The 25,768-nt window shown below is 33.5% G+C and overlaps 4 protein-coding genes and 1 non-coding gene across 5 annotated transcripts; 3 read left to right on the top strand and 2 right to left on the bottom strand.

Annotated features, from left to right (window-relative positions):
* The first annotated feature begins 5,826 nt into the window (after nucleotides 1-5,826).
* LOC126653732 (F-box/kelch-repeat protein At5g26960) lies at nucleotides 5,827-7,332 on the top strand. The gene has a single exon (XM_050347663.1). The coding sequence runs from the start codon at nucleotides 5,898-5,900 to the stop codon at nucleotides 7,164-7,166; it is 1,269 nt and encodes a 422-aa protein (XP_050203620.1). The 5' UTR covers nucleotides 5,827-5,897; the 3' UTR covers nucleotides 7,167-7,332.
* A 722-nt stretch (nucleotides 7,333-8,054) lies between these two features.
* On the bottom strand, nucleotides 8,055-8,127 carry TRNAA-UGC (transfer RNA alanine (anticodon UGC)). Its single transcript has one exon. It is a non-coding gene; the product is annotated as a tRNA-Ala (tRNA).
* A 1,984-nt stretch (nucleotides 8,128-10,111) lies between these two features.
* On the top strand, nucleotides 10,112-14,797 carry LOC126653521 (uncharacterized). The gene is made up of 13 exons (XM_050347426.2): nucleotides 10,112-10,341; nucleotides 10,440-10,535; nucleotides 10,767-10,844; nucleotides 11,519-11,599; nucleotides 11,687-11,906; nucleotides 11,984-12,042; nucleotides 12,478-12,527; nucleotides 12,610-12,697; nucleotides 12,983-13,240; nucleotides 13,345-13,437; nucleotides 13,612-13,716; nucleotides 14,198-14,314; nucleotides 14,396-14,797. The coding sequence occupies exons 1-13, from the start codon at nucleotides 10,276-10,278 to the stop codon at nucleotides 14,465-14,467; spliced, it is 1,383 nt and encodes a 460-aa protein (XP_050203383.1). The 5' UTR covers nucleotides 10,112-10,275; the 3' UTR covers nucleotides 14,468-14,797.
* A 570-nt stretch (nucleotides 14,798-15,367) lies between these two features.
* LOC126688365 (cysteine desulfurase 1, chloroplastic) lies at nucleotides 15,368-19,721 on the bottom strand. Its single transcript, XM_050383030.2, has 10 exons — nucleotides 19,427-19,721; nucleotides 18,952-19,085; nucleotides 18,702-18,861; nucleotides 17,783-17,969; nucleotides 17,357-17,502; nucleotides 17,209-17,281; nucleotides 17,053-17,116; nucleotides 16,495-16,594; nucleotides 16,169-16,327; nucleotides 15,368-15,858 (listed from the first exon to the last, which is right to left on the bottom strand). Exons 1-10 carry the CDS (start codon nucleotides 19,622-19,624, stop codon nucleotides 15,688-15,690), a joined length of 1,392 nt encoding a protein of 463 aa, XP_050238987.1. The 5' UTR covers nucleotides 19,625-19,721; the 3' UTR covers nucleotides 15,368-15,687.
* Nucleotides 19,722-21,025: 1,304 nt separating this feature from the next.
* On the top strand, nucleotides 21,026-25,067 carry LOC126654009 (histidinol-phosphate aminotransferase, chloroplastic-like). The gene is made up of 10 exons (XM_050348040.2): nucleotides 21,026-21,147; nucleotides 21,411-21,688; nucleotides 22,094-22,177; nucleotides 22,339-22,493; nucleotides 22,579-22,676; nucleotides 22,797-22,905; nucleotides 23,548-23,705; nucleotides 24,190-24,332; nucleotides 24,446-24,586; nucleotides 24,804-25,067. The coding sequence occupies exons 2-10, from the start codon at nucleotides 21,431-21,433 to the stop codon at nucleotides 24,933-24,935; spliced, it is 1,278 nt and encodes a 425-aa protein (XP_050203997.1). The 5' UTR covers nucleotides 21,026-21,147; nucleotides 21,411-21,430; the 3' UTR covers nucleotides 24,936-25,067.
* Nucleotides 25,068-25,768: the final 701 nt, after the last annotated feature.

The following is a 25,768-nucleotide window of genomic DNA, read 5'->3' as shown; positions in this document are numbered from 1 at the left end:
GTGGAATGGAAACAGATTTTTATTTTTCGTGTTTGAGAGTGAAGCCGATGGTAGAAGGTTGTGGGGAGGTAGCGGCGGGTAGGAGTTCAGGCCATACGGTGTAACAGCATTAGTTGATGAATTTGTAGGAAATTGGATTAACATCTGCAATTAATAAAAAATTAGTGATTAAAGATTAAAAATTGGAATGAAAGAGTTTACTTGAGAAATTAGAATTAATGGAGAGAAAAATGAAGAGGGTGAAGGAGAGGAGGAGACGATTCATTGTTGAGTGAGTGAATATTTGGTTTTTTTTAGTTTAGTTTGCCTTTTCATTGCTTTGTATTGTTAATTCCAAATATTAGCTTTTTTGACCTTTTGACGTTTTAACATTCAGTTGAGACGTAAGTAAAATGAAATGCATTTACTTTTTCCACCAAAATTCAAATTGCTTTCCATTAAAATTAGTATCTAAATTACGAGAAATTTTTAAGGAAATCTTTATCAGAAATTTTAGTTAACTAAATTATATTATTAATATTCGGTTGATTTTAAGTTGACATTCGATTGATTTTTAGTTGACATTCGGTTCATATTTAACATTTGGTAAAATCATAAAATAAGAGCTTCAACAAAAAGCGAACTCGTCAAAACAGTCGAAATCGACGTTTGTCAACATTAAGGAGGGAAAATTGATAATAGTAGCTTTGAAAATGAAAGGTCAATTTTTTGACATTTGGTTGATTTTTAGTTGATTTCTGATTGATTTTTGGTTGTTAAGTTGATTTTTAGTTGATTTTTGGTTGATTTATAGTTGATTTTTGGTTGATTTCTAGTTGATTTCTAGTTGATTTTTGGTTGATATTAAGTTGATTTTCAGTTGCTTTTTCATTGATTTCTGGTTGATATTTAGTTTATTTTTAGTTTCAATAATCAAAGAGAACTCGTGAAAAAAATCGAAATCGGCACTTGTCGACATTGTATAGAAAATGATCAAAACTCTAAATACAACAGATTCAGAACTCTAAACATTAATGAGCAAAATTTACACAAAAAGAAGAAAATAAGATGTAAATTTAGTTTGCATTGAGTTGACGTATAATTTACATTAAATTGACATCTAATTTATATTAAATTTACGTCGAATTTACTTTAAATTTACATCCACTTTATATAGAATTTATACATAGAAAATTACTAATCACATATACACACTATAAGAATAAAATGCCAATCTCAAACTCAATACATAAAATCAAAAGAAAACTAATATATAAAGTCAAGAAATTTAACATTTTGTCTCAAATTTGCTTCAACTATGGTGCCAACTAACTAATATGAATACCATTAAAACAATACGTGAGATCTGCATAGACAGTGAAAGAAGTTTCCAAGCTATAATTACTTCAAAATTATTAAATTGATTTGTATCAATCTATATTTTCAAAAACAATAGAAAAATTATTTTCTATTTATTCACAAAAGGCTGCATCATCCAAACAATACATACTTGCCTCAAAACATTCAAATCTACACATTAATTTGCAGGCAAGGAAAGTCACTGATTCCATGTGTGAACCAAACAAAAGATAACCAAATTTTGTTAATATGCTTTCCAATGTATTGCTTTAATATTGATATAAATCATCACCAATTCAAGAAAAGAGAAGAACCCAGAGTCTAAAATGCAAAAAAAAAAGGAAAATAGTGAAAATAAATATGAACATTAGCAATTCCAAGACTTCCTTAGCACCGGTACAACAATAGTCATCGGTTTTTGGAGCATACACATCGGACGTCGGAGCATAGACCATTTAGGACGACCGTTGTCTCCTTCCTCCGTCGGCGGAGGCCCGCCGTTCCTCCTTCGTCGCTCTATTACATTTGCGGCAGTCGCCGACGATTGTTGAACCATAAACATCGATCGCAGGCGGTGGTTAATTCATTGATCATCTGTCTCTTAATTTGATAGCGCATTTTGTCGGCATTTGTTATTTCCACCGCCATCTTCGTCGTCAGAATCATGAAATTTCCGGTCACCATGAAATAATTAGATCTAATTTTAGAAATAACGATGACAACTGTTCCAGTTATATTTAATGGGGTTGGAGGAATTGTTCTGCAGCTCAATTACTAAGGAATAAGGGTAAAAAGGGGCTAATATTATAATGAGGTATAAATGAAAACACTTAAAAAGATAATGAGAGATTGTTGCATAAAAATTATTTATGAGTCACTAATGTATGACTTTATAGAATATGAGTCATAGGGTGTAATTTCCTCTATTATATGTATGGTACTTTAATTTAATTTATGATGATTTTATAATTTAATATGTTTTTTACATATGGTAATTTGATTAATTAGCTTCATATTTTTGTATTCATGCAATTTTAATTTTCTTAGTTATAAATATAATCAATAATTCTCCAATTGAATATATCAATTTCAAATATTCTAAAAAATTAAAATTAGCTTCTACTTTTTATTCCAAAATATAAGCTTGATATTAAATAGAACAAAATTCCATACATGATAGGAAAGAAAATGAAACATTACCTATACAAAAAAAATGTTTATCAATTTGAGCATAAATATGAGTATCTTTGTTGAATACTTTTCATGAATATAGAGATATAATATTTTTTTATGAATAAAAATATATTAAAAGACGACGAGGAGTTGCAAAAACTCCCAACTCAAAAATGTACTTACAAAAAATGACACATACAAAGTTACATACTAGAGATTGTGACTTTAAAAAAAAAAAATCAAGCGAACATAATACATTTTGAATTTTTATAAAAATTCATGTTAGAAAAAGCAAATTTAGAGTTATAACATTTGTAATAAAAAGAACAACCCTATAAAAGCATTTGAAGACAAGTTCCGTCATATCAGAATCTTTCTTCCTAAAAATTCAAGTGTTGTGCAAATACTTTGGACAATGTTTTCCTAAAGAGAATACTAAAGTTTTTTGTTTTGCCAATTTCGAATCATCATCCTCAATTAAATTAAGAAATTATCGAAGCTCCTTGTCATTACCAAAAGCAAAACAATCACTTAAAAAATTATATCCTAAACTATTTGCGCAATGAAGAAGAATGTGGTCTTGGGTTACCAAAAAACCGTAAAAATAGAACATTTTGCATAGTCCACCGTAATAATATTTCGTATTGGAAGAAAATGCAAGGAAACGATCCGCTCGTGAAGGCAAGTTAAAATAAAGAATTGAATGCAAGGCGGAGAGCACGAATTTCATACCCTTGTAAAAGGTTTGCAGTTGTTGATCGAATCCCGGATTAAATTTGTATAGCTGCCGGAAGTGAACCCCTCCCTTCCCGCATTCCACATTACTTCATTCTGCTACTTGTACCTAATAACCAACTGATCACACTTGCTCAATTAACCTCAGATAACGCATTCAAATCCAAGTTTCCCTTGTCAACTAAGCAACTGAAGCCTGCTTTTGGCGAGATAAATTGTAAAGCCACGAAAAGACAGCTGCAGGCACCCCCTGGACATGCCATTTATCATTCCAAAAAAAAACAAATTCAACATTGTTAATATGAAAACTCGCCTTGGATAAATAAGTATTACAAGCATTTGTATTAGTAAAAGATCGCTTATAAATACCCTTAATACACAAAAGATAAAATAGTTGACTTTCGCATTATTGAAAGAATCCTAAGTTTTCATTTGAGAACAAGAAGAAATAACTGAAGATCATAATGAGTCAGGTTATTTTTTTTTTAATTTCTAAATTCCTTTAAACAATAAATTTTGGTTCCAAATTCAAAATTATATATTCCTAGACCATCTTCACTATAATTTCTCTAAATGGAATCTTAAGAAGCTATACAAAAAAAAAACCGATTAGTAGTAGTACCTTCTATAAAATCGCTTCACATAAGATTGTAATTCATTCTGAACACTTGTAAACATAATGGAAATGGACATATTGTAAATTTGTATACTAAAGAAAACTGATTTAATAAGCACTAACCTTCCTATAGGAAATAAAAGATAATTTTTCCACAATGCCAATTTTAATTTGAACCTTGAACAGCATGGTTTCAAGTACCCAATGAAATGCTCCAACTAGCAAAAGCTAAGCCAAGATACTTAGTGGGAAAAACATCACATTTGCAGCCGATGATATTGGAAGCCCAAGTGAGATCCCGGAAATTCACATTAAGACCTATCAAAACACTCTTATAATGATTTATTTTTAACCCAGAAATAAGTTCAAAAACAATGAAAAATTTTAAGAAAATTTCTTAACTTATCAATGTCATAAAGTATAAAAATCAAAGTGTCATAAGAAAATTGCAATTGTGAAATTAAATCATACCATCACAAAAAGAAAATCCCCCAATCAAGTATATATTCTCGTCAACTGATGTGATTAAATATAAATTTTATTATAATTTAGGTTATAATTGAGATTCAAAAATTATCTAATAATGGCTTAGTTTTTTTTTGAGATAAAAAGTTCTATTAATCAAAAGCTGATTGATCAACCAATACATAGAATTTGATAATCGGAGGGACATGCCCCAACCAATTAGATAAACTAAAATAATCATATGCTACCACATGAGATTTTCTATTAAAACAACATTTATACATCTCAATTAAGCTAAAGTAGTCATGTGCTATCAAACTGATAATATTACAAAGCAAAGAGTTGTTGTTGAAGACATCCATTACAACCTTTAAAATAAAGGGAATTAGATTAGCTTCGCTCGCCATGATATTACTACCTTTAATCGCACGACTGCTACAGCTAGCAGCTATAACTTCATCGTTAAAGTCTTTGATCACATCTTCTGTGACATATCTCTTCTCTTGAACATTAAAGACATCATCGATATTGACGCAAAACATACCAATTTTTGATGAAATCCGTCGTAAGACGGTGGCTCTAATTGTTTTAGAGATCCAAGTCGCTTGCATCGCAAAAAACAATTTCATCTCTAACGATGAAAATAAACTATTCTTAATTTCGATTAGATCAGATCTAATGAAATTAAGATACTAGAATAAAAAATAATTTCTAGATCTAGACCATAAATGGCCAAAAAAGAAATTTTATTCAAAATTAAAGATAAAAACTATGAAGAAAGCTAAATAGACTGAATATGAGAGATTAGGGAGGTGATTTTAGGCCAAGAATGGCCAAAAATCACCTCCCAAATGACAAAAAAAAAGAAAACTTACTAGGGTTTAAGAGGTTTCTCAAAGAGAGAGACGGCTAGGGTTTTTTTTCCGCACTTGATATTTTCTAATAATGGCTTAGTAAGAATCACAATAAGCATTAAGTTCATTTTTACACCTTTTCCAAATATATTTTTTTTTTTTCATTTGAGAATGAAAATCTTTTAGCTTGCGCGGAATAGTTTAACCTGGCGTGGTTTCTAAACTATATCTCATTAATAATCGACACTAGTTAATAAGAAATAGAGCAAGTTATTTTCAGGTCTTCCACATATCTCATAGTTCACACTTTTATTTTGTTTGTTTGGAAATAATATAATACGGTTTTCCACTTTTATTTCTAACTACGATTTGGTCTTTTTACTCAATTTTAATATCTACTAACATTTATTAAAAAAATAAAAAAAATACAATTTTAATTAAATTGATTTATACTATTCCTTTTATAATGAATAGTGTAAATCGTGAACTTTACTTTTTTTAAAATTTACATGAACGTGAGGGAATTATATTCTAAAACTAAAATGTCTAAAAAGTAAAAAGATGAAATCTAGTTCAAAATCTATTCTAGTCTAATAGTAGTATTGTATAGTACTATAAGATAACATAATTTGATTCTATTAAATTCATTTTTAATCAACAAAAGTCCTTCCTTCACAGCCAATCTCTCTCTTTCATTTATCTTTATTTTCTTTCACATGTCTGAAAGCTGCAACTCTCGCCATTTTTCATGGCTAATCAAATCTTGCTTACCAAATCCACACGACACTCCCACTTACCTCTCCCCAAATCCCATCCACACACTCACCACCGCCTCCGCCGCCACCTCCACCGCCACCACTCTCTCCTCTCTACCCGACGACCTTCTTTTAGAGTGCCTCTCAAGAGTCTCCTCCTCTTCTCTCCCTCCCATCTCCGCCGTCTGCCGCCGTTGGTCTTCCCTCCTCCGCTCCCCTTCTTTCCTCCTCCTCCGCCGCTCCCATAACCTCCTCCACCCCACTATCTTCGCCTTCTCCTCCTCCAGCTCTACCCTCTTCGCCGCCTCTCTCCGCTTCCAAGAAAATTCATGGAAGTTCACTACTTGTCTTCCGATTAGATTTATAGAGTTAAATAATAATAATAATATTGTTCATGCACGAATGTGCGCCGTTGGATCAAGAATCTTTATTATTTGTCGTAATGGATTATTTTTCTGTTATGATACGTGGAGTTGTAAATTATCAGACAAATCTCCCATTACTTATCCACGTAAAAAATTTGCTACTGCAACTTTCGCCGGAAAAATCTACGTCGCCGGTGGTGGTTCACCGGGTGGTACTGCCGTTGAAGAGTATGACCCGGATAGTGATACATGGAGAGTCGTCACTCACGCGCCTAGAAAGCGATTTGGGTGCATTGGCGCAGTTTCTGACGGCGTGTTTTATATAATTGGTGGGCTTAAAATTGGTAATGGAAATGAATTCTCACGCGCCGGTAATGTCGGCGGAGAGGCGGCGCATGTGTACGCTAGCTCGATGGATTTATACGACGTGGAAGCGTCCGTATGGCTTAGAAGTAGAGCGATTCCCGGTGGCGGTTGTGTTGTGGCAGCTTGTGAGGCGGCGGGATACGTGTATATATTAGCAAGCCATGCGGTGGAATTGTCATTTTGGAGATTCGAGGCGCGGAGGCGCGTGAACGGCGGAAAGGGATTCGGAGAGTGGAGTAGAATTAAGAGTCCGCCATTACCGGCGCAAGTTAGACTCGATAGTACGGTGAGGTTCAGCTTCGTCGGAGTGGAGAACAAGGTGGTGTTAATTCAAGTAGCCGGGTGCATTGATGATTTATTGAGGAGGAGTGGAAGAAATGTTAGGGGTTTAAGGGAAGGATTGGTTTTGGTTTATGATTGTGGCGGTGGAGAGTGGAGCAGAGGACCTGATTTGCCTGAGGTGATTCGACGCGCCGCTTGTGTGGCTGTGGAATGTTAAATGGCGAGCGTAGTTAGCGGTATAGATTGGCGTGATTAAGGCTAATGTGCGCCTATTGATGTCGTTTTGGTAGGAGACAAAATGATCAGTGTATGTAACATGTGCTGTTTTGTTGACGTTTACGATAAGTAGCTCATATAGGTCGTTGATTGGCCTATTTTTTTAATATCTTTAATATTTTAATTTTGAGAGAAATAAATTTAATAGTTAAAAAGTGGATAACGAAATTAAAAAAGTATGATGGCAATTTTCAGGTGTAATTAGGCAAAATAAATTTTATGGTCGAATTCTATGATGTGGGATTATTATTTTTTAGAATAATTACTCTTTAAAGTTTTCTAAATGATTTTAAATAGTATAATTTGTTTGAGAAGAAAATTACTCCCTCCGTCCCACTTTAATTGACAAAATAACTAAATTACAATAACCAATACAAACTAATAAATGACATACATAGTTACTTCTATACCCTTCTATTGATAATGGAGCTAATTAATGCTATTAGTATCTTAGTCAAATTCTCATTAAATATTCACCATTTTTCCATAAAAAGATGAGGGTAAAGATGGAAAATTAAAAGATAAAATTATAGTTAAGTTAGTTTTGTCAATTAGAATGGGACACCAAAAACTCCATATTTTGTCAATTAGAGTGGGACGGAGGGAGTATAAAAAAAATCACTTTTTATTGAAGAAATACAGGTTTAACATATAAAGTATAATATTAATATAAAGATTTTAATAGAGTACAATGCAGGCGCTCATAAAAAGTTTTATTATGTGTATTGTAAATAAAATAAAAATAATATAAACAGAGAATTAATATTATTAATATTTTGTTCATATTGTTTTTAAAAATATTGTAGCTAAAAGTTAAATATGAAAAAATTGGAGATGCAGGGTATCGAACCCTGTACCTCTCGCATGCAAAGCGAGCGCTCTACCATTTGAGCTACATCCCCATATTGCTTTAATGTATTAATTAAGAAATTAGATAGTACTAATTTTTAAATTAGGAACCTTTTTTATTTACTATTTCAGACGATAAAAGTTCATTTTACACTCTAAATTTGGTAATAAAAAAAATCAATTAGGACAACATTTTTGCCTTTGTAAAAAAACATCTTGAATTTGGATTTTTTGTTTGTATTATCTCTTTAATTCAAATTGTTCAATAATTTTTTATCACATCAACTCCAATATGTATAAAATGCTTCAATTATTTTTTAACATTTCATTTGAATGGATAAAACGAGTTAAAATATCACATTCAAGATGTTTCTCTTTTAAACCCATAAATTTTGCATTAATTAATTTATGTACCAAATTTAGACAGCAAAATAAATATTTTCTTGTTTTGGATGTCTCAATGAAATAAAATAGTTTTTTTAACAACTTCAATTGGAGAAAAGGAAAAATATTAAGTGGTTATGGTCCTAGTTAAGACTTAACAGTTAGTAATATAAATTTTAGGGTGTATGTTAGTTGGTAGGCAAATAATCCGCCGGGCCCTGATTTTAAGGATACCTTACAACAAACCCCCTGATCTAAAAACACGATCAATAAATCTCCTGATTTTTATAGCGGCGTCAGCTAAACCCCCTAATTTTTATAGTGACATTAGCTAAACTCATTTTGGACGAAAATACCCCTGACACCGTCTTTTTTGGTCTACTGACATTTAAAAAAAACTGGCGGCACGTCATCAAAAAATCCTAAAAAAATTAAAACACCCAAAATATCCCTAAAACACCCAACCCAACTCAACCCAATCTAAAAACAATCCAATCAAATCTAAACCAATAAAATCCAACCAAACCCCTTCACCCTAACCGCCACCCACCACCCCACTCTTCTCTGGCCACCACCACCCGCCTCTGCCATGGCCGAATTTTTTTTCGGCCAACTGAGCTGTTCTTCAATGAAGAACAGGTCCAGGCCTGGATCGGTTCTTCGTTGGAGGCTGTTCTTCAACGAAGAACAGGCCTGGACCTTCAAGAACAGATCTGTTCCTTGAGGAACAGATCTGTTCTTGACATTGGGGATGACCGGAAATTTTTCCGGTCATCTCGGCGAAGATAACCGAAAATTTTTCTGGAGTGGTTGGGTGGCGATGGTGGTTGGGTCGGTTGTTGGGTTAACCGAGTGGTTTAGATTAGATTGAGTTGATTTGTTTGTTTTTTTTTTTGTTTTTTCTCTATATTAAAATTAGGGGTATTTTGGGTGTTTGAAATTTTTAAGGTATTTCGCTGACGTGGCACCGTCAGATTTTTTTTTTGAATGTCAGTTGACAAAAAAAAACAGTGTCAGGGGTATTTTCGTCCAAAAGGAGTTTAGCTGACGCTGCCATAAAAATTAGGGGGTTTACTGATCGTTTTTTTAGATCAAGGAGTTTATTGTAGAGTACCCCTAAAGTCAGGGATCGCGGCGGATTATTAGCCTAGTTGGTAAGAAGTTCTCTTAATTTAAATAAATTGTGGATCCGAATCGTACTCATCTATGTATTCTTCGTTAAAACATAGAATTACAGTTTAATCTATCACAAGGGATTTATTTATTCAAGATGTCGTCTTATAATTGGGATTCATTCGATAATTACTGGAGTATATTTTTCGGGTTTCCATTTTTAAGATTTAATTATATATGTGTTAAATCAACTCTATTGAGAGAAATTTTTAGATAGACTCAGTCCACCACGTCATCCGTGGACTAAGCCTATCACATAATGACACATCATTAAAATGATGGCAATCTTGTAATATTACTATTCAAATGTGTAAATAAATAATAAACGAATTTACAAGATTGCCATCATTTTAATGACGTGTCATTATGTTATAGGCTTAGTCCACGCTACCTAAAAATCTCTCCTCTATTGATATATTTTGTATTTAAGGGCGAAATTGAGCTAAATAGGAAAATTTAGGAATTCAAGACTTAAATAGCACAACTCCACCGCTCTGCATCTCCTTCTCTTTGTTTTTCTATTGTGCACTTTCATAAATAAATAAAAAAACAAGGCAAAACCCATATTGAAAAAAATAGTTTAAAAACCCTATTCAATCACTGGGTTTCTCTAGAAATTTGTTTCTCATAATAATAATAATTCAATGGATTTTCAAGTAGTAGTTTTAGCCGGTGGCACTTCAAAAAAACTGGCTCCTTTAGTCTCCAAGGTGGGTTCTTTTCAAATCATTAATCTTTAATTAATTTTCAATTACAAGAGCATTAATTTTTTATTATTAAGCTAATTCTTGATTTAATTTGAATGCAGGAAGCCCCGAAAGCCCTGCTTCCAGTGGCTAATAAACCTGTTCTCTCTTATGTTTTGGAGCAATTGGAACTTAGTAATCTCAAGGACCTTATTGTGGTATGTTTTCTTTTTTAATTTGGTAAATTATTCGTTAATTGTCACCCACCTTAATTATAATTTGGTTGGTTTTTGTTTATGTAAAAAAAGTAGTGGAATTGGATTAGAGTGATGGTGTAAACTGAAAAGTTTGCATCTTGGCCTCTTGGAGTATTCATAATTATTAGAACCTTACTTAAAAGTTTGGTTCTTTAAGGGTTTTTAGGTTTTTCTGAACTTTTGTTTCATTAGGTGGTTGAAGGGCAGGACGCAGCTCTTCGTGTCGGCGGTTGGATATCAGGTGCTTATGCCGATCGTTTACATGTTGAGGTACTTATTTAATTTTATTCGGAGGCGACAAATCATTTGTTTGAAGGTGCAATTTAACGAATCCGATGCTGGATTTTTTTTTTCATCATTAGGATGGAATAACTAACCGGTTTTAGGGTTTTACGTTTGCGCAAGTAACTCCGTGCAACCTCTTAACCTAGCACTAGCAGTATGACGGGATGTTACTAGTATTACTAGTTGACTACTGTGCAGTGTGCAAAAACTGAAGGTTTTTTTTTCGTTGGGACATTATTTTGGTCCAATTTTTATTAGAAACAGAGAGGAAAAAACAGACTCTAAAATCTTGAATAATGACTCAGAAAATACAGTAGAAATTATTGTTTTATTGCTAAGGTAGAAATTATTGCTATTGGGACATGTGAAAGTCTTCTTTAAGACAGCTCCGTATGTATTGTTAGAGCCACCCACCACCAAATATTTGCAGTTCTGCATTTTTTCTATTCCTCGGAAGGAAGTAGACAGTAGCAGTTTCATCTATTTTCAAAATCTCATCTCTTTTAAGTGTACATGACTTAATGAACAGTGTGATTCAAAAAAAAAGCTATATCTGCTCTGGCTCTTCATTAGACAGATGATCATGAGGCACTTAGATGGTACTCATCTTCATTTTTCCCCATTTGAACAATTTTTTTGATCAACAAATAAAAATGCAGGTTGCTGCTGTTCCTGAAGATGTTGGAACAGCTGGTGCACTTCGAGCCATTGCACACCACTTGATCGCTAAAGATATTTTGGTTAGCAGTCAAGTTCTTTTTTTTTTTTGTGTAGTTCTCCGAAATATCAACAATATTTATTTACACAGGTGGTGCATCTTTTTGCAGGTTGTGAGTGGTGATCTTGTTTCTGATATTCCTCCTGGTGCGGTTGCAGCTGCTCATAGACGGCATGATGCAGTAGTAACTGTAACGCTTTGTTCTGCTCCTGCTGGTGGACCTGCTGAGTCGGGATCCTCTGCTGTAAAAGACAAAATAAAGAAACCAAGACGATACAACATCATTGGGCTCGACCAGACTAAGCAGTTTCTGTTACATATTGCAACTGGTTGGTAATTTTGGGTGTGTAACGTGTTATTTGGAGTTTTTATCTTTTGATTTGTCCATATTTGAAACTTTATGCAGGAGCAGAAGTTGATAAAGACATTCGAATTCAAAAGAGTATTCTTCGTGCAGTTGGACAGGTTGTGAATTATCTGGCCCCTCTCTTGCTAATTATTCAGCAATTGGCAGCATATAATATACTCAAAATCACGTCATGCTAATTTTTTTATGAATTTTTAATCAAATGCTTCAAATTTAGACCTATTTAAGGGCTAGTTTTTATATGCATCAGTTGAAATATTTCGTTCATTTTCCTCTGTGCACTTCCTGAAAAGTATTTAACTTTTATGCTTTGTCTGTCTGAAGGACATGTGTTAGTTTCCAATAACATTTGTTTGCTTCATAATCATTTTGGTAAAAAGCTATTTTTTATTATCTGCGATCTTTTTTGTATTTTTTTTATAACAGGTAGTGAAACTATGGATGCTCATACTTCGTTGTTTGAATGCTCATCAAACAAAACATGTGTATTCTACTTGCTTCTTACTCTAATATTCCTCTTATATTTTCATTAGATGGAGATACGGTCTGATCTTGTGGATACTCATATGTATGCATTCAAGAGGTTTGTTTTTTTTCAGGTGTCCTGGGTTCATATTGTTTCCATCAGGTGTCGATTATCCTCATATTTTTCTTGGTTTTTTCAGGTCCGTTCTGCAAGAAGTTTTAAATGAAAAAGACAAATTTCAATGCTTAAAACAGGATGTGCTGCCTTATCTTGTTAGAAGCCAGCTGGTAAGTCTAATTAAACCTCTCTTGCTGCATTATTTCTGGTAGGAGTGTAACTGTTTACAACAGTGACCTGTCTGGCCGGTTCAGCCGGGAACTGACCAGCTGTCCGGTCCATATAACCTAAAGAACTGGGAATTTGGTCCAATTGGACCGGATTGAACCGGAATAATCTGACTGAACTGGCGGTTGAGCAGGTGAGTAAACCGGCTGAACCGGTGGCCACACCGGTTTGGTGTTTAAAACACTGGTTTAGAACTTTGAGTGGTTCAAATTATTTATGTATATCAGAGATCGGAAGTCTTATTAAATGGCACACCACAAGCAGAAGAAAATGGAGACAGTAAGACTAGTATACAGAACCGAGCGGCAGTATCTCAAATGCTGACCAATGCATCTACGCCAAGCTTTCATGAATTTTATGCATCGGGTTATGATGGTTCCGGTCCTCGTCGAAGAACTCATAAATGCTGTGCTTACATTGCTAGCAATAGCAAATACTGTGCACGCTTGGATTCTATTCAAGCATTTAGTGATATTAACAGAGATGTGAGTTTTTGCAGCCAAAGGTCTTCCGCCATATTTAAACTTTCTTTTTCTCTATCCTGACAGCTCTTTTGATTCGGCTGAAATTTTTATGAATATTAAATCAGGTCATAGGTGAGGCAAATCATCTGTCAGGATATTCATTTTCTGCTCATAACAACATCATCCATCCCTCAGCACAGCTTGGTTCAAAAACTACTGTGAGTCTGTTTTTCTAAAATGATTCAAATTAATTTTTGATTTGAAATTTGGTATGGTAGGCTTGTTTAATTTGAATGGACATGTAATGGCAGGTTGGTTTCATATCTTAATGGACTTGCATTTTCCAATCCAAAAAAATATATTATACTTAAAGAGTATTTTGATGGCTGTAGGTGGGGCCGCATTGTATGCTAGGGGAAGGTTCACAGATGGGTGACAAGTGTAGTGTGAAGCGATCGGTTATTGGTCCTCATTGCCGAATAGGTTCCAATGTGAAGGTTATGATTATTTCTAAATCTTTCAAGGTTATGAAGTATTTATGATGGCATTGATGTACTAAAAAAGATATTTGCCATGTTTGATTTAGAGGTTAGTCGCTGATCAATCTTGAAATAAAAACTTGAAAGTGGAGTTGTTCGAGACGCTGTTGTAGGCTAAGTAGCACGGACGCTTCATTCAATCAAAAAAATTGGCGTTTCGGATACGAAACTTCATTTTTTAGGATAGCAAACCTTAGAATAACACCTTTTTTTCAGTGTCCAATTGTCCAGTTTTCCGGTGTCCGTGCTATATAGGCTGTCGGCTATTGGATTTAACAGCTCCAATAGCTCACATCAGTAACATTCACAGCTGAACCAAACAGGTCCAAAATGTATGTTGGCATATATGCCTGGCCTTGTCGCAGTAGTAAATCTGAAGAGAAAACTGGCGTTTTTCTGCCTCTATTCTTTTTAAGATTCCTCTTTGCTGTTGTTACAGGTAGTTAATTCAGTCATCATGAACCACGTTACGGTTGGAGATGGCTGCTCGATTCAAGGTTCCGTAATTTGCAGTAATGTACAGCTACTAGAGCGAGCTGTACTGAAAGACTGTCAGGTAATCCCTCTCTTTCTCCCTTCATGCGTGCACAAACAAGCACACACTTATGTTCTTTGTATTTATAATGCTCGGTTCCAGGTTGGAGCGGGTTTTGTAGTTACCGCAGGTAGTGAGTACAAAGGAGAGTCCTTGGCTAAAAAAGAGAAATGAGTCGATAGAGAGTGTTCATTGCTGGGAAGAGACATTTCATCTCGTTTTTGTGCTACACTGCATCACAAATCGAGATAATTTTTGTTTGTGCCGCTGTTGTTGAATGTCGGATCAAAAGCAGACGAGTGTATTATTCAGCTCTATCATTTATTTGATTGTTTTTTTCTTCTTTTAATTGGGATAGGGGGGTTAATATCATTTATTTGTGTTCCTGTGTGTATTTTTGTCACAGTAGGTTAGGCTGAGTTATATATCTTATAATGATAATGATTGTATAAGATGGAATTTAAATTATACTCTTGAATAGAAAGTTGTTCTTATTCTTCAGAATACAGGAAGCCTTTTATCTTGGTTAAATGCAAATTAAATCATTTATCTTGCATTAAATTGCAAATTAAATCTTAAACTGTCAACTTTTTAGGAATATTTGCAAACAAAATTCAATCTTTCGCATTTTTGCACTCTATAGTCTAAAAAAGATGACGAAATGGCTGAAATTCGGGATAAGGCTACAAAATGAAAAAATTGAAAAGGTTAAAAAATTTTTCGTAATGTTTTAAATCGCTAAAAAGGTAAAATGTTGGGATTTATTTTGTTAATACCTCATACTGATGTGAGCACTTGAGGTATTTTCATCAGCATTTTTTTATTGTAAAATTGTTTGTTGTTTTAAATTGTAAAATTGTTATAGTCCATGTTTGATATTATTAATATTTAAAATTCGTGTTATAATTTAATCATTAGAATTCATAATTTGTTTTGAAATTATGAATCTTTTTATCTTTTTGCCCGAATGTCTTATCAGTTTAATAACCTCTCTTAAATTTATCTCTACTTAAACAAAATTTGCTGTCCATTAATAGAGACGACTACCCAAACTATGAGCATCTACACCACAAATTCAGCATCAATGTGAAAATGATGCAACTACCATTCAAAACTGAATTTATGCTGATAGTTTCCAACAGAAAACTTCCATTATTCCTGATACATGCTCATGACCATCTCATGCCACTTTATTACTTATTACATCTAAAGATGATGTACAATCTCGTAGCGAGTTTAAATAATGGATCTAGTTTACAAATATGGATTCTTGTACAACACGCATCAAAACTGAGCTAGCACAGCGAGGGATCTTTAACTCAAGGGAAAACGCAAGGAACGGTTGCAAGAGTTACAGAGTATCGTACAGGGGTGGCAGTTATTAAGACATAACTCTACTTGAAAGAGTTGAAGAAGTTGATGGTGTCATTGAGTGCCCGGATGAAATCATCAACATCCTCCTTAGTGTTGTAGAAATGGAGACTAGCACGAGCGCTTGCATTTACCCCTAAATACCGATGAAGCGGTTGAGCACAGTGATGACCTGATCTAATAGCCACTCCATGCTGAGATTTAACAATGTCAACTGTCATCTTTCAATATCACTTGTATAGCTCATCATTCATAAAGGGCGTGCATTCAGTTAGAATCGAACCAAATTAAACCGAAATGAAATTTTATTGTTTTTATGTTGAACCAAATCAAAGAAACAAAAAAATGTTTACGTCCATTCGTTCAAAACCAAGCGAAACTGAAAAAATATAATTTTTTTATATTGTCAAATCAAGAAGAATTTGTTGGTTCTGTTCGGTTTTTGCACATCCTTGATGAAAGGGATCTAATGACAGCATCACCATCAGAAATAGGAAATTATACCTGTTGGTCCAGAAAAGTTGCAATGTCGGTTGGGTGAATGTTCTCAACATTGAAAGAACAAAGAGCTGCTCGATGAACGTTTTCTGAAGGTTTAGGGCCATAGATACGAACACTGTTGATAGAACTAAGGCTTTCGTACAAATAATTACCCAAATCCATCTGCATATTAACAAATAAAAAAAAACAAAGGAAAAAGTTTCTACTTTAGCAGAACTTGAAGATGAGAAACATAAGATAATGGCTTTTGACAGTTAAAACAAAGGATCATTCCAACTTCAAAAACCGGATAAGAGCAACACATTTGAATGGTCGCAAGATGAACTCACCTCGTAGTCTTGAATCTTTTGCATACCAATCCCTAACAAATAATCAATTGCTGCTCCTAACCCGATTGCTTCTCCAATTGCTGGAGTTCCAGCCTCGAATCTATTCCATATAAAGAGAAGATTATACCATAAAGAATTGAATCGAAAGCACATCAGAAGTACCTGGATTAAAGTTCTTCACTAACTAGCTAAACATAGCATGCCATCTTAAACTTCATATGCTAAACCAAATTCCGCTATAAAAAAGTGCAGGTGGAATTCTTTGTAATACACACTAAAGCAATCGCAGCTTTAGTAAAGGTCGATTCTTGGTGTTCGTCAAAATGTAATGTATTGACAGGAGAATGCAAATTGCAACGTAATAATGGATAACTAGCTGACCAATGCAAGGATACACATCGTTGAGGTTAATGAATAGAATATCTTTAATCGGATCACCAAAAGAAATAACTGCATGTACGTCATGTGATCTAATCCAATTCTAGGAAGCCACAAAAAAAGCCAAAAGGAAAAGAAACTGCTATATCCCTATCAGTCCAAACGAACAAGTAAACCAACCTTGATGGAGGTTCTGCATAAGTCGAATGATCCAAAAACACATCAGAGATCATTTCTCCACCACCTGCAAAAGCGAAACCAGAAAATATTATGACAAAAATGAAATTCTTGAAAAATAGAATTACACAAAGTTTAATTCCTGAAGTAATAACTTACCTAAAAAAGGAGGCATAGTGGACAGGATGTCACTTTTACCATATAAAAATCCGATGCCTGTGGGCCCACACATCTGGAGCATGATTATCTCTTAACTTCATATACTTGCCTAAAGCTTAAATTTCCAAATAGAAAACAAATATCGAACCTTGTGAGAAGAAGCAACAAGGAAATCCGCATCCAGTCCTTGGACATCAACTACAACGTGAGGAACACTTTGACAAGCATCTAGAAGCACTTTTGCTCCAACACCATGTGCCCAACGGATAATGTCTTCCACGGGAAGAAAAGAAGCTGAAGACAAAGCATGTCTTGGTCATAATACTAATTATTTGCCTCCATTTAAAAAATGTGCATCAGGAAATATAAATGCGGCAATGATGATGGAATAGGTATCAAACTTGCAACCAATTGTTTTGCAGCTCACCAATTTTTCTGCCTTCAAAATATATTTTCTCTCTTTTAGATAATTCAACAGGCACAAAATGAAGTTGTTAGCAACAATTTTGCTTTGCTAAGATTAAAGTGTTAACGAAGAAAAACAGATGCAGAGATACTGAAGCAGCAAACTTACCTAGAACATTAGAGACGTGTTGAAAAACTACAAGTTTGGTCTTCCTCGAGATCATTTCTCTAAACTTCAGTATATCAGGAACTTCATTCTCGTTCAAATCAATAAATTTCAGTACGGCACCAGTCCTGTCAGCAACGAGTTGCCACGGAACAATATTACTGTGATGTTCAGCAACAGTGAGTACAACCTGTAAGTAGAATGATACCGTATAAGGTGTTTTTCCAAGGTCTAACTCTGATAGATAGACCATGAAATAGTAACAATAAAATTATGAAACATTACAGAATGTTATTCTCTTCCTGTCCCATCTTAAATTGCACATGATTTAATAGAGACTTCTAAATTTTTATCGACATAAATGATATTCGAATTATTAGTCTTTCTCCATATGTGCATGTCGTATCTATATCATCATGTCCTCTTATCAGAATAATTTTAGAAATTACCCAAATGATAAACTAGTAAATAGGTGAAACACTAAATTTGAAATTACTCAATATCAGATCATTACAAATTGTTCACTTCATGGAAGATCTGCATATATTCAAAATCTAATATATCAATTCAAAGTTAGGGAGGCACGAGAGAAAGTGGGAGAGCTACAGGTTTTCTATTCCACCCTTGTTAGATCCAAAATCTAAATTCAAGAGGGCACACCAAACCAGTCACATTCTCCATCTTGTTCTCTTTTCTTTCCGCCCCACACAATACAGCCATGCTTTTAAAGTTAATCAGCAAAATTCCTCTCGAACTTTCTAAACATATAGAAAAACATAACTTAGAAACTCGAAGTCCCGGTTAAACTTTCCTATTATGTTAATCCTGGATAACTGATTAGAGCAGTAACTATTAACCACATACATAACAGCTAACTTAAAGACTTCATATATAAGGACCAAAAAAGTAAGAACAAACAAACCTCGTCTCCTGGCTTTAAATTTGCTATGCCCCAAGTATAAGCAACCAGATTGATAGCTTCAGTAGCATTCTTAGTAAATACAATCTCTCTAGAATCGGACGCATTTATAAAAGCCGCCACTTTCTTTCTTGCCAACTCATACTCATCAGTTGCTTTTGCACTGCACATATTAAGCAATTTAGTCTCTTTTCGCACACAGATCCGTCATCAATTGAATAACAAAACATAACAAAAAAATAGTTACACGCACCTCAAGTAATGAATTCCTCTATGAACATTAGAATTATAAGATTCATAATAATTCTGCAAAGCCTTCAATACCGAAATAGGCTTCTGAGAAGTTGCAGCATTATCTAAGTAGACCAGTTGTTTCCCATTAACCTCCTGTTCAAAACAAATCAAACACGCCATTAATTTAAGACTATAACAAAGAAAACACATTAAATAACATTATCAAAACATTCCAAAGGAATAATCTTTTCAGAGCACAAACACTTCATTCAATCAACGTGTCCCGAAAACATTGTTTCGAACACAAAACTTCATTTTTTTACATAGGAAACCTTATATTAACACCATCTAACCGTATCCCGTTTCGGACACTTGAAGTTTCAGACACGAAACTTAACTTTTTACACAGAAAACCTTAAAATAACACCGTTTCGCCGTGTCCGTCCTATCTAAGCTAATTATTAATAAAGATAAAAGTTTGAGTGAAGTACTACCTGATGGAGAATTGGAAAATCAGGTCTAGTGAGGTGACCAAGTGATAAAGAAGCAGATTGAACAGCTTGATCACCTTCGATACCAGTTGTAGCTAATGAAAAAGAAGAAAATTTAGATAATTTAGATTTACTAGGGTTTATAAATTTTAGTGATGATGGAAGTTTATTGAAGAAAACACCAGCATCCATCATCATCATTGTTTTTTAAAACTAAAAATACAAACTTTTCACTAAATTCTCAGTTTTTTTCTGTGTTTTTATGTTTTTTTCCGATAAAAAAATCTAATTGTTAGTACTGTTTTGAGATTGAACTTGGACAGAAAAAGTAAAGAACATGAACTAAAGTAGCAGCACACCAAAGTGGGGGAAAGATATATAAAAACCCTTAAAGTTTTACTAAAAGACTAAAATGGTCCTTTTAGTTTGCGAAATTTTACTTATAATTAGTCTCTAATTTATGTTAGGACTTTTTTTTTTTGACAAGAAATTTATGTTAGGACTTAAAACGACATAAACGACAACCAAAAAAAAAAGGAAGACTGAGAAGAAATTGATTATGGAAGATAAAATTTTACTGGAAAATTAAGAATGAAGGAATTGCAGTTTGCAAGGAGTGAAAAAAAAAAATTAAAAACAGAACCTTAAAATTGGGAATGAAGTGGAATTGAAAGCATGGATAGATAGGTTTTTGGTTCAGCTGTAGATTAATTATAAAATGCCTAATAATTTTTGAGTTATTTACATATAAAATTTTTATTTTTTTATTTTATAGCAATTTAAGTACACTATTTAAAACTTAATAGATAAATATTTAATCTTTTATTTTTTGATATTTTCTAGCGCTAACAATTTTTTTCTTTATCACACATTACATTTTATGATTCTTAATGACTGAAACGACTTAGTATAATAATTCTAAATTATAAAATGTCAAATAAATGAAAAATTATTTGTCCAAATCAATGCTTTAAAAACCGGACTAATAGGCTAGCCGAACCGGCTAAACAGAAAATCGGCAAGTGGTTTGATTCAAAAATTGCAAAAAAGTCGGAATTTTGATTAAACCGGCTAGATTGGATCGAATCGTATTGAGCCGGTTAAATCGGTGAACCGGCAATAAAAATTAGCAACAAAACAATCCGTCGCTAAATACCTAAAATTCATCGCTAATATATATGTTTATTTTTAAACAAATTTTCATTGAATATGTCGCTAATTCGCCGAAAATCTATTCTATTTGATAAGTTTTCTGGAATAAAGAATAAAATGTCAATACCGTCTTTAAACTTATGTCTCAAAATTAAATAAGTACAATTAACTTTTTTTTGGATTAATTAGATCTCAAACTTGGTTTTAGCGATCAAATAAGTCATTTTTAATTTTATCAATTAATTTGGTTTTCAAACTCTTTCAATTTAGGCAAATAATCCCAAAATTGTATATCCAAACGTGGATTATTTGATTTCAAGACACAAATTTTGAGACCTAATTGACTAAAATGAGCTAGTTGATTCTAAACACACAAATTTGAAATTTAATTGATAAAAAAAATTAAAATAGACTTATTTAATCTCGAGATATAAATTTAAGGGCCGTTTGTTCAAAGAATAAACAAAGGAAAGATTCTCTCTTTAGACTGTTACCTGCTCTGCTGCCGTCCACTAATGCCATAAAGAACCCATTTTTGAAACCTCTAAATTTTTTTTTGTCAACAAAAAAAGGTATAATCTTTACTCTAAATATATATCAATTTGCATTACATAATATTTCATATAGGTTTGCATTCCAAATTATATTATAATCAGTGTATTTATTTGATGTTCTTGATTTTATGTTGCCTGTTTTTTTTGTTTTCAGTTTAAATTTAGCATCTTTTCATTTCTTTGCTTTGATTTAGTACAAAGTTAGATTAACAAAGATTTGAAGTTGGTGTTGTTTGGTATTTCAGACATTGAATTTGGTTTGTTTGATAATTTTGTTTTAGGGTTCTTTGTGCAAGTATTCATGGGAGTAATTGATATCTGCAATACTGGTTCTCTCTGCATTGTCAAACCTAGCAACAGTCGTTACCGTCGATCTTCGGTTTTTCATAGTAGTGGTATCTGCTCATTTGAAGTGAATAACCAGAGAAGGGTCATTAGTATGGCCTCTGTTACTCCTTTAGAGCATGTCAATGAAGGCCAAGAGAGACTGACGGGCGACTCGTTTATTCGTTCACATTTACGGAAGTTGTCGCCTTATCAATCCATTTTGCCTTTTGAGGTAATTTTTTCGTACTTCTTTAAGACTTTTATGTGTTTGGACATTTAAGTGATTGCCTTGGTTCATACTAATATTTGTTGAAATTTATTTTAGTTTGTTTTGTCATAAATTGTTTAAATGTTAGTATTTCTTTTCCAGTATATAACCATAGTATGAGCTGTGAGGATACGAATAATTTCGTTATTGACTTGTTACTTAAAGACTATGCTTTCCTCTGATTGCGGGGTTGGGAGCTTTAATCAATGTAATGCTTAGAAAGAGTTGTTATAGAAAATATAAACTTAATCTGCTATAGTGACTTGCTTGTTAAAGACCGTTGGGAATTTTTTTTCATGTTTAGATTTATATTTTATATTAACTGGTGAGTTTTTAATCCATTTTAATTATTTAGATTTAGTGTTTCAGGTTTTATCTGCTAGTCTTGGAAGGAAGCCTGAAGATATTGTTAAATTAGATGCAAATGAAAATCCTTACGGTCCTCCTCCAGAGGTAAGCTGTAAAGTCTTGATAGTTAATATAGCCTTCATATCTACCAAAAAAAAAATTAGTTTAAATATGATTTTGTTGTTTCCGGAATTGGCGATTGTCTATAGTTGTTAAAGAAGGCATGAATTTATGCCACCTGAAAAAGATTTTATATTTGTTTTTAGGTGGCTGAAGCTTTGGGGTCTTTGAAATTCCCTTATATATATCCTGACCCTCAAAGTCGCCAACTGCGTGAGGCTCTTGCCAAAGATTCAGACCTTGATGCCAATCACATTCTAGTAGGATGTGGTGCTGATGAGCTCATTGATCTAATTATGCGGTAAAGTATTGGATAGTTTTTTATAGGTTGAAGGTGCAACCTAACTTCAATATATTTTTATTTTTATAATTCACGTTGTTGGCAGATGCACATTGGATCCGGGCGACAAGATTGTGGACTGTCCCCCAACCTTCACTATGTATGAATTTGATGCCGCAGTTAATGGGGCAGAAGTCATTAAGGGTAAAGAAGCTTTTGTTAGTGCTAAATTTTGTTTATCTTCTTTCAGCATCATGGATTTTGGGTCATTCTTTATGCATTTACTTCATCATTGCAACTCATAATGTTTCTTTTTAACTGCAGTTATGAGGAATTCAGATTTTAGCTTGAATATTGAGCTCATTGTTGATGCCGTTCATCGAGAAAAACCCAAATGCATATTCTTGACATCACCAAATAACCCCGATGGAAGGTATTTCCGTGTGCTCTTTTCACAGTAAGTCAATTGAGGCTATGTGACATGGTAAAATGAGCTTTTCATGTGTCGTCGGTATTGAATATTTTGGCTCAATGATCAACTAGCGTACACTTCATAACAGTCATTACCTCCATAATAATCCATATATTAAGAGATTTAGTGATTGTGAATTTTTGTTTTTTGAGTATTATGTCATAACAACATTGCAAATCATATATCTTAGTTCTAGCTTCTGCGTATTTTGATAATTTGGCAATCAAGCACTGAAGGAAGAAATGTTAGAAATTTATAGAAACAAATTTCCAAGATTACTTTATAATCTTTTGTAACTTTATCAGAAAGGATTATGATTTAAACTCAAAGGTATCAGTTCTTAAAATAGAAGATTGCAAGGAATGTAAACTTCCTGTTAGATTCTGTGACTGTACTTATCCGCCATCATTGAAAATGGTGCACTATCCATTTACTTAGGCAACCGATGACTGTCAGACCTTAGTTTACTCTAATGTGGTTAGGCTTATTAGTGCTCCTAAAAGAATCTCAAAACACTGAATTCTAACTCCATGAACCGTTATATTGTGGATTTTTAGATTTTTCTTTGACTTGGCTATATTTATTGTCACCTATTGTGTACAGTATAATCAGTGATGAAGATCTCTTGAAAATCCTTCAGCTTCCAATATTAGTGGTTCTGGATGAAGCATACATAGAGTTTGCAGGACTGGAATCTAAGATGAAATGGGTGAAGAAACATGACAATTTAATTGTCCTGCGGACATTTAGCAAAAGAGCCGGTATGTCATTACAGTCTTGGTTCCTGCAACAATTTCATTAGATTTTTGTCCGCATAAGACTTCTATAATTAAATAACTTTAAGTTTAAACTAATGGCCCAAAATGGCTAACCTTAGTTAATTTTATAGTTGCACCCAAAATATAATAAACCACTTTCACATCTTTGATGTGGACACTCACATTTTTGATATGGAGTGTTACATTGCCGCTATATATCTAGCCTTGTCATTTTGGAACTTTCCACGTGCTCATCTCTGAGAATGATTAGATTACATTTACGATACTCAATCTATTGTGGTCTTTGAACTGTGGTGAGCTTCCAAATAAATTTGTTCTAGATTGCATTTACAGTGGCATGCTAGCTTTAGATACACAAATAGTCTTCTTCAACTTTTACACATTGATAGCTTCTTGCATAAAATGTAACTTTTTGGAGTTGTGAGATCAAAAAATGCAACTTAAAATCATTAGTACAAATTTTCAGGTTTAGCAGGACTACGTGTTGGATATGGAGCATTTCCGTTGAGCATCATTGAATATCTTTGGAGGGCTAAGCAACCTTATAATGTCTCTGTTGCTGCCGAAGTTTCTGCTTGTGCAGCATTGCAAAATCCTACATATCTAGAGGTTTGATTTTCCGTGCAGCATCAAATTTAATGTACTATTTTGCAATTTTAATATGAATATTCAATTTCAGCAATTTAAAATACGCACTTTTGAACCTTCGTGACAACCTACAGAAGGTGAAAAATGCATTGGTACAAGAGCGGGAAAGGCTGTATAAACTACTGAAGGAAGTGCCATTTCTGAATCCATTTCCAAGCTTTTCTAATTTCATTCTATGTGAGGTTCAATCTGGAAGAGATGCTAAAAAGCTTAAGGTATATATATATGCACAATGCGCTCCTGCTATCTCCTTTCAACGATTTTTTTTTCCGCATAAATTAAGAAAAGTGTGTTATTTTGTTAATTTCGTTTCCCCTAAAACGTCTCTTCTTCCGGTATACACTAATACGATTCACAAAAATAAAAGCTTTTACATTAGTTTCTTTCATTGACACTCAAATGGGGTTGCTAAAAGTAGAAATTTGGGTGCAGGATGACCTAGCAAGTATGGGTGTAATGGTGCGTCACTACAATAACAAAGTGCTGAAGGGCTATATTCGCATATCTGTGGGCAAACCAGAACAAACTGATATTTTAATCAACTGTATCAAAACCCTTTATTGATCAAATTTGGATGCAATTTCAAATTTACTTTCAAGCTTTTTTATGTTGTTTATTTCTCAGGTAATTTTCAAGTGTACCCAAATGAAAAGATTTTATTTTGCATGGACTTTGAAATCTAACTTAATTTGTCAATCTCCAAACTCGAATATTTACCATTTTTTCAATTTTTTATTTGGAGGGTTTGTTGAATATCAGGACATGAAATTAAAGATTTACTTGTCCATAAGATGGGAATTGGGATTTCCATGTCATGCTGGTGTAAAGCCTTGGCTTGGGGACAATCCTATGCAGGAGTGTTAATTTGACAATCCTATGTAGGAGTGTTCATTTGATTCAAATTGAATTGAATTATTAAGAATTTAAAATATTTCAAGCTACCGATAAACTATAATAAGCATTAAACAATATTCTACTAAAGTTGTATACTAAGGTCGTAGGTTCTATTCTTCCAATAAGCACTCCTCCCTAACGAGAAAAAAATAATCTCAAACTATATAAACCTATCAGTTTGAATAATTTTGTAAATTTGTTTTCTGTTAAATTCAGTCTATACAAAAGTGAAGTATTTTTTACTTTCAAAACTGAACAAACAATTAAATAAGTTTTATAATGCCAAACAAAATCAAACCTTCTATAACTCCTGACAGTCATCCTTAAAGTGAAAAAGAAAGATGCAGCCATGCAGGTATTCATAGAAAAACTCAAGAAGGCTTGATTAATTCTCAGATCGAGAATGAAATACATGCCCACATCGACGCCTAAAGGAATACGTCCCAAAAGTGTAATGACCTATCTGAAAAATACACATATATGCTAAAATTGACAGCAATGTA

The sequence above is a fragment of the Mercurialis annua genome, linkage group LG6, assembly GCF_937616625.2.
Source record: "Mercurialis annua linkage group LG6, ddMerAnnu1.2, whole genome shotgun sequence".
In the NCBI taxonomy this organism is placed as follows: domain Eukaryota; kingdom Viridiplantae; phylum Streptophyta; class Magnoliopsida; order Malpighiales; family Euphorbiaceae; genus Mercurialis; species Mercurialis annua.
The sequence above is the reverse complement of the archived record's forward strand: the minus strand, read 5'-3'. Positions and strand labels throughout refer to the sequence as shown.

What these genes read in the sequence shown, in the direction of transcription:
- LOC126653732 (XM_050347663.1), top strand. Translation starts at nt 5,898, where the DNA reads ATGTCTGAAAGCTGCAACTCTCGCCATTTTTCATGGCTAATCAAATCT.
- LOC126653521 (XM_050347426.2), top strand. Translation starts at nt 10,276, where the DNA reads ATGGATTTTCAAGTAGTAGTTTTAGCCGGTGGCACTTCAAAAAAACTG. An exon ending in TCTGTTACATATTGCAACTG is followed by an intron (nt 11,907 to 11,983) that starts GTTGGTAATTTT and finishes AACTTTATGCAG; the next exon opens with GAGCAGAAGTTGATAAAGAC. An exon ending in TTCTTCGTGCAGTTGGACAG is followed by an intron (nt 12,043 to 12,477) that starts GTTGTGAATTAT and finishes TATTTTCATTAG; the next exon opens with ATGGAGATACGGTCTGATCT.
- LOC126688365 (XM_050383030.2), bottom strand. Translation starts at nt 19,624, where the DNA reads ATGATGATGATGGATGCTGGTGTTTTCTTCAATAAACTTCCATCATCA. An exon ending in AGAGGAATTCATTACTTGAG is followed by an intron (nt 18,862 to 18,951) that starts GTGCGTGTAACT and finishes TAATATGTGCAG; the next exon opens with TGCAAAAGCAACTGATGAGT. An exon ending in CAACTTTTCTGGACCAACAG is followed by an intron (nt 15,859 to 16,168) that starts GTATAATTTCCT and finishes GTTAAATCTCAG; the next exon opens with CATGGAGTGGCTATTAGATC.
- LOC126654009 (XM_050348040.2), top strand. Translation starts at nt 21,431, where the DNA reads ATGGGAGTAATTGATATCTGCAATACTGGTTCTCTCTGCATTGTCAAA. An exon ending in TGGGGCAGAAGTCATTAAGG is followed by an intron (nt 22,677 to 22,796) that starts GTAAAGAAGCTT and finishes TTTTAACTGCAG; the next exon opens with TTATGAGGAATTCAGATTTT. An exon ending in GAGATGCTAAAAAGCTTAAG is followed by an intron (nt 24,587 to 24,803) that starts GTATATATATAT and finishes ATTTGGGTGCAG; the next exon opens with GATGACCTAGCAAGTATGGG.